General features: G+C 34.3%; 1 protein-coding gene across 1 annotated transcript; it reads right to left on the bottom strand.

Moving 5' to 3' along the window:
- Positions 1 to 5,319: 5,319 nt before the first annotated feature.
- Positions 5,320 to 7,301, bottom strand: LOC141691636 (uncharacterized). The gene is made up of 3 exons (XM_074496402.1): positions 6,975 to 7,301; positions 6,433 to 6,738; positions 5,320 to 6,309 (listed from the first exon to the last, which is right to left on the bottom strand). Exons 1-3 carry the CDS (start codon positions 7,299 to 7,301, stop codon positions 5,320 to 5,322), a joined length of 1,623 nt encoding a protein of 540 aa, XP_074352503.1.
- Between the last annotated feature and the right edge of the window lie 395 nt (positions 7,302 to 7,696).

Raw genomic sequence — 7,696 nt, 5'->3', positions numbered from 1 at the left:
TTCATCAACAGATACTTTGACATTTTGGGATGCAATCGGGTTATTATGAATCATATTCCCCTGACTATTTGTTGGAAAAACAGTCCCTCTTGCTACAACAACTCTTCCTTTCTGTGTATGTATCACAGAAAGACGACAAAGCATTGGAACCTGCATCATAAATTACAAAAATGTATTGGAGGCACGTGTTCATCAAAGTAAAAAGAAAAATTATACAAAAGTACCTGGAGATTTGACAAATGATCTTCCCGATCCACTGACTAACAACTACTTCGAACTTCATTTTTCTGTGTACCAACATTATTCACAAAATTAACATTAGGGAGTGACATACCCATCTGCTTCAACTGGTTGAAAATACCATCCAGTTTTGAATTCATAATTTCATTCATCCTGTCCTCGCACTCCTTCTGAATCTTTTTGGTGATTTCTTGTGTAATTGTAGCCAACTCATTGACTGAGACAACCCCACTATGTTTACTTTTTCCTGATCCAAATACTTCTCGAATTTTTGCTCCTCCACCGACCCCTCTAACACGTCCTCCATGCTCCTTACGGCCAAGTGCACGCGATAATACATCTCCGTGTCCTTGTGGAGTCCATAACCCATCTGAAACTGCCCTATTTAACTCTTCCTGTTTTATAACATCATTTATAAAATATATTTTATAGCTTCATTAATATTATGGGTAATGTGACCGGAAAATAAACAAGTAATTTACCATTTTCTCATATACAGCTCCTTTGTCTTTTCATTTGGGAAGTAGTAACCTCCATCTTCTTTAGGTTCAGTACGTGCTCTAGCCCAATCATAACCACGCCCTGTATGCTCACTTGTTATAATTGATGGATTAACATATTCAAAGTCATTCAAAGAAGTGATAGGGTCATCAACACACCACTTCCTGGTTTTTCCAGTATATCCACCAGGACCAAGATAATGCACATGTTCATTATGTGATTGACTTACTTATGCTTTATCACTTATCTCCTGAAAAAAGAATTGTTAGTCTAGGGGTTGCAACTTATAATTGAATTGGTATAATATCTTAGATAACTGACTTCTTTTTTACCTTAAACTCTTCACTTTCACGCCTCTTTTTGAATATTTCCCACATCTCCTCGCTAATATATTTATATTTTTCAAATGGATCCTTCCCTGTACGCACATACTTCCTAGTCAACTTACCCTTGAAATCCCTCCATTGCTTTCCTGCTCTTTCTAAGACATTCTTCTTACGCGACTCATCAAGTTTCCAACGATTCTGAAAATAATGAAAGAATTACAAATTAATGACAGTGTTCCATCTACTTATAACATTTACAGATTTACTTAAAATATAAACCAAAAGTTGGTGCTCTTTGTACAGTTCTGACTCCTGAGAGAATGATAATGTATTATGTACTAGATTACTGTTCAGTAAAATTTGACCTCTGTACTTCACAGTTCTTATATCGTGTTAGATGACTAATTCTTTTATAGATCATATATAAGTAGAACTATATATTATCTACACTAAAATTACTCTAATTCTGCAACTAGATTGTAAAACTGATAATAACTTTATAGTAGTTAGATTGGTTTTTTATAGGTTTTCTCTTACAGGTCTAATAAAAAAATGAATTCTTAAATGCCAAAAAATAAAAAAAATAAAAATTGCCTTGATATCATCCCAAATTGCATCTTTCAATCCTTGATTAACCACATCCCAACTCTCGATATTAATATCAACTTGAAATCGAACTATTGTTCCTACGTAAATCCTGAAATCTTTAAACATATCCCCAATTGAGTCACCATACTCATTGAACGAAATGCTACACTTGAAATCTCGGTTCAACATTCTTTTGTTTTTAATTTTTTGCACATTGTTGGACCTCTTGTCCGTTTCTTGGAAACTTCTGTAGGACCATGCTCAATATTTTCTTTATCCATAGGAAACACCTAAAACAGAGATATATAGTGTACGAAAACAGAGAGTCAGAGAAGGTTGTTGGGCATTAGCTCTAATTTAAATTGACAAAACTAAGCAAGATTTAGAGTTTATATCAATTTAGATATGAATTTTGACTTTTAATTCAATGCTATGATTGACTTAATCTTGGAGTGTACCTAATAAGTGATTTAATAACTTGGGCCTCAGATTTTAATGTGCTTAAATGAGTTTTCTTATATTTGTGAAACTTAATATATTCAAATTAGATTTTCTTGACAATTCTTTAATGTATGTCATATGACAATTCTTTAATGTATGCCATATATAGTGACAAGTATGAAGTATCACATGATTTTCTTGAAATGAGGAGGATCAAAGTAGTATATTATGTTTAATTGACATATTCTTGCTCTCAAGGAAACTAGTGATGTAAGCTGCACAAACAGAAGCGTAAAACTGAAGAAGCACAAATAAAACTCAGTTGTCTTAGCTCTGAACATGTCAAACTTTTCTTTCAAGTCTTATATAAACATATGTAAACCTATATAAACATGATTTCGTAGTGAATGTGATCATTGTTGAATGAAGTTCAAAAAAATGAGTTCTACAATACGTAATGATAGTAGTAATCACAAATTTTAATAAATATTCCTAATGATTGCCATCAGTACAAGGTAGTGACAAAATCAATATAGGTTGGAAAGCCACACTATCCTTGACAGAATTTCCCACAAGATTTGTGATCACTTGCCGGAATCTTCCTGGATCTCCAACAACAATTTCTGGAACTTTATCAGATACAAACACCGTTAGCTTCAACCCCAAATAGAAAGTAAACCATTAGTCAGTAAGGCCAGCCATTCATTGATTTAATACCCACATAAATGGGAATTATCGGCAACAAAATAAAGCGGGAATGCAGAAAAGCACTAGCTTAAAGTATGACTTTTAGATGAAATAATAGTTGTACCATGATTAAGGATATCATTTTAATAAAGCATAGTGAAACATTTTTGTCACTGATCAGGAGATTTAAAGATCAGTGATGTAAGCTGCACAAACAGAAGCGTAAAACTGAAGAAGCACAAATAAAACTCAGTTGTCTTAGCACTGGACATGTCAAGCTTTTCTGTCAAACAACCTTTTTCTGTTTTATATATACTCAGGAACTGATTTGGTTTTTAAGTGTTAATTCTTTATGTGCTATCACATTGTTAAATTAATTAGAAGAATTTAGCACAAAAAAATAGATTCAGTAATTAAAGCAAGTATCCAGAAATTAAATTGCTACAATAATCTACAGGATCAGGGCACCTAACTAAATAAGCAGAGTAATCTTAATTTGGTAAATTATATAAAATATGTCCATAGGAGTTCGAGGCGTTAGAAACGAAAATGTCTCATACAAAAAATGCAGGTGGGAAGATGCATTAACTATTGCATATGAAGTATTAAGATGTCAAAACATGAACAGAGAAATTGATTAGAAGAATTTAGCACAAAAAAAAGAATCAGTAGAAGAGCAATTTCTATAGGAAAATTGGTCAATGTAAGCAACTTAAATACATATGGAATTATTATTTAAACTGGTAGCAAGTAACAACAATTTTATGATGGAATACCATACTGTTAAAAAACAAGCTAATGCAAAATTATGTAATTAAAAAAGATTTAAGGTTCTAGTCTATTTTGCTTTGCCATGTAATTAAATCATGTAATCATCTATGCAGGCTTATTTAAAATACACAAGCTAAAAGGAAAGAACTTTACAAAATAATATTAAACTATCAATTTTAGAAAGCATAATTGATTTGCCAAACACAGAATGAGATGATTCTACTTAACCAAGAATCATAATGCTTCATTTAATAAAATAAAACTAGAAAACTTGAACTGCATTTTTTACAAGCTATGTATATAGGTTTAACGAGTGTGCATTTTCCCATGCCTATAAGGAAGTCCCCCTCGAACTTCCAAACAGCCTTTTTCCGTTTTTTTTTCTCTAAATACCTTTTTCCGTTTTATATATACTCAGGAACTGATTTGGTTTTTAAATCTTAATTCTTTATGTGCTATCATATTGTTAAATCAATTAGAAGAATTTAGCACCCAAAAAAAAGATTCAGTAATTAAAGCAAGTATCCAGAAATTAAATTGCTACAGTATTCTACAGGATTAGGCACCTAACTAAATAAGCAGAGCCTCAAATAATCTTAATTTGGTAAATTATATAAAATATGCCCATAGGAGTTCGAGGCGTTAGAAACGAAAATGTCTCATACCAAAAATGCAGGCGGGAAGATGCATTAACTATTGCATATGAAGTATTAAGATGCCAAAACATGAACAGAGAAATTGATTAGAAGAATTAAGCACAAAAAAAAAAGAATCAGTAGAAGAGCAATTTATATAGGAAAATTGGTCAATGTAAGCAACTTAAATACATATGGAATTATTATTTAAACTGGTAGCAAGTAACATCAATTTTATAATAGAATAACCTACTGTTAAAAAACAAGCTAATGCAAAATCATATAATTAAGCAGGATCAGGGAGCCTAACTAAATAAGCAGGATGAAACAACACTTAACCTTAATCTGGCGTGCCTTAGTACAGACAACCCTGCCACAAAAAGTACCAAGGCATAATATCACAAAGAGGCTTGTTGCGTTTGGATCCCAAATTAAAATTTTATAAAAAAATATCTTTACCAGCAGGGAGTTGGTAAAACTCAAACTTGACGATCAATCCACAGCCCTTCATCATGGTCACTTCGTGCATAATTTATATCTATATTGTCTTCCCTAAATGTGGTGGGTAGACCAGTTGAGAAAGGGGGATTTTCATCAAATTGATTATACTCATCCTCATCTTCAACATTATCAATTCCAGGTATGCGTCGCTTGCCTTGAAGAATAATGGACCGCCTACAATTAGCGGGATCTCGAATATAGAAAACTTATTTAACTTGTGTAGCGAATATAAACGGATCATCTTCATGGCCAAACTGATTGAAGTCTACCAAAGTGAAGCCCGACTCATCCACTCGAACACCATGCCTAATATCGAACCATTTACATCTGAAGAGAGCAACTTTAAAATCTTTGTAGTCAAGGTCCCAAATTTCTTCAATCACCCCATAATATGCATTTTTTATATCTCGTGATGTGATGGAACTGCCTCTTTCAAACTCTGTAGAAGATGCTTCTACAGATACTCCGCTATTTTGCACAATACTTTTGTCATCTTGATAATGTGTATAGAAAGTATGCCCATTTACATCATATCCTTGGTAAGATCTCACTGGCATGTCAGGGCCATATGCTAACCATTTAAGCGTATTAGAGACAGAGGAATGATTTTCTGAATACTGAGACATGATTTAGTTTTTAAACCATTTAACAAATGAACGATTGTGTTCACTTGTAACCCACTTGCCACTTTTAGAAGGATGCATTTGTCGAATTATGACTATATGCTCTTGCAAGTATGGATTAACTTCTGTCATGTGTTGTAATACAAAGAGATGGGCTTTATCAAGAATTTCAATACTAGGAGTGATCATTTTATATCCCAATGTACCCTGACCGTCAAGTCTTCCTTCATGACGAGATCTGGGATTTCCAACTGGATTGGCAGATGCTAAATACTCCATGCAAAATTCAATAGTCTCTTCAACCGAATACCCTTTAACTATGATGGCTTCAGGCAGACTTCGGTTTCTCACATATGCTTTTAAGATACACAAGAATCTCTCGAAAGGATACATTTTCCTTACATATAAAGGCCCACAAATTTTAATCTCTCTCACAAGATGAACCACTAAATGCACCATAATATCAAACAATGATTGTGTAAAATATATTTCAAATTCACAAAGTGTAACAATAATATCTGCTTGCAATATATCCAATGTCATGGGATCAATGACCTTACTGCATATAGAATTAAAGAAGAAACACAGTTTCATGATTACCAATCTGACATGCTTTGGCAATATACCTCGAATTGCAACTGGTAATAGATGTTGCATTATAACGTGACAATCATGTAACTTCATACCTACCGACTTCAAATCTTTCATTGAGACAATGTTTTTTGGGTTTGATGAATATCCCGATGGAACTTTTACACTAGATAGACATTGACAAAAGCTGATTTTCTCTTTTCTGGACAGAGTGTAACAAGCAGGAGGTAGGTATGCACGTTTACCGGATTGTTGCGGTGCTAACTCTACTCGTACACCCATCTCTTGTATGTCTAATCTGGCTTTAATCCCATCCTTTGTCTTACCAGGTATATTTAACAGTGTCCCAACAATGCTTTCACAAACATTTTTTTCAATATGCATAAAATCAAGACAATGTCTAACCTGCAAGTGCTGCCAGTATGGAAGATCCCAAAATATGGATCTCTTCTTCCAAATACTATTCAGAGTTGGCTTCTAATACAACTTTCTGAGTATAATGTCAACATCTTTAACTCGTTCAAAAACCTTCTCCCCAGTTAACGGCAAACGAGCTACTCGAGTCTCGATAGTTCCATCGAAAGACTTTTTCCTCCTACGATAATGGTGAGTAGGAGGGAGAAATGTACGATGACCCATATAGACATTTTTTTTGCAATTATTTAAATGAAGATCAATAGTAGCATCTTCACAGATTGGACAGGCTTTAGCTCCTTTGATGGTGTACCCTGAAAGGTTTCCATAGCCAGGAAAATCGCTTATAGTGCAAAAAATCATGGCACGCAAAGTAAAATATGCCTGACTGTATGCATCATATATCCTCTCACCTTGATCCTACAATAACTTTAGATCGTCAATAAGTGGCTAAAGATAAACATCAATATTATTCCCGGGTTCTTTAGGACCGGGGATTAACAAAGTCAACATGATATACTTCCGCTTCATGCATAACCAAGGAGGCAAATTATAAATTATTAGAAGAACTGGCCAGGTGCTGTGTTGAGAGCTTAGAGTACGATATTGATTCATGCCATCCGCACACAGTCCAAGTCATAGATTTCTAATTTTACCACCAAATTCTGGGAACTTTCTATTAATAGTTCTCCACTGTGAAGAGTCACGGGGTGTCTGAGCATCCCATCTACGTTTCTCCCTTCCATATGCCACCTCATTAACTTTGCATCATGAGCATTTGCAAAAAGACATTTAAATCGTTCCACTATGGGTAAATACCTCAACACCTTCACAGGAGGCCTCTTAATACCATTAGCTGAAGAATTATTTTTGAGGCATTTGTACTTAGAGGCTCCGCACTTTGGGCACGTTTCTAGATGTTCATACTCATTACGAAACAAGACACAATCATTGGGACATGCATGTATCTTCTTTACCGTCATACCCATAGGACATAGTATTTTCTTTGCCTCATAGGTAGAAGTAGGAAGCTCATTATTTGGAGGAAGTATGTCTCCAAGAAGTTTTAACAATTCTGTGAAGCTCTTGTCACTCCACCCGTTCTTGACCTTTAACTTACACAACTTCAAGGTTGTTGATAACCTAGAGAATTAGTCATTGCACCCTGGATATAGAATTCTTTTAGAATCATTAACCAAGTTTTCAAAAATTTCTGGTTGGTTCCTTAAAATATCTTCAATATCTTCAATCATTTCCTCCACCCTGTCAGTGCCCACATCACCTTCTTTGTTCTTGCTCATACTATCTCGATTACTTTCAGTATTCCCATCAAGTGTCTTTGTCCCATCAAAATTTATTCCTTCTCCATGCCAAATCC

This window comes from Apium graveolens, chromosome 10 (assembly GCF_009905375.1).
Source record: "Apium graveolens cultivar Ventura chromosome 10, ASM990537v1, whole genome shotgun sequence".
NCBI lineage: Eukaryota > Viridiplantae > Streptophyta > Magnoliopsida > Apiales > Apiaceae > Apium > Apium graveolens.
This window is presented reverse-complemented; position numbering and strand designations above follow the sequence as displayed.

Excerpts from the sequence above, each read along its gene's own strand:
- LOC141691636 (XM_074496402.1), bottom strand. The coding sequence starts at position 7,301 with ATGACGGTAAAGAAGATACATGCATGTCCCAATGATTGTGTCTTGTTT. Across the intron at positions 6,739-6,974 it reads AAAGTTCCCAGAATTTGGTG|GATCAAGGTGAGAGGATATA; the intron begins GTAAAATTAGAA and ends AAGTTATTGTAG. Across the intron at positions 6,310-6,432 it reads TGCCGTTAACTGGGGAGAAG|GTTAGACATTGTCTTGATTT; the intron begins GTTTTTGAACGA and ends CAGCACTTGCAG.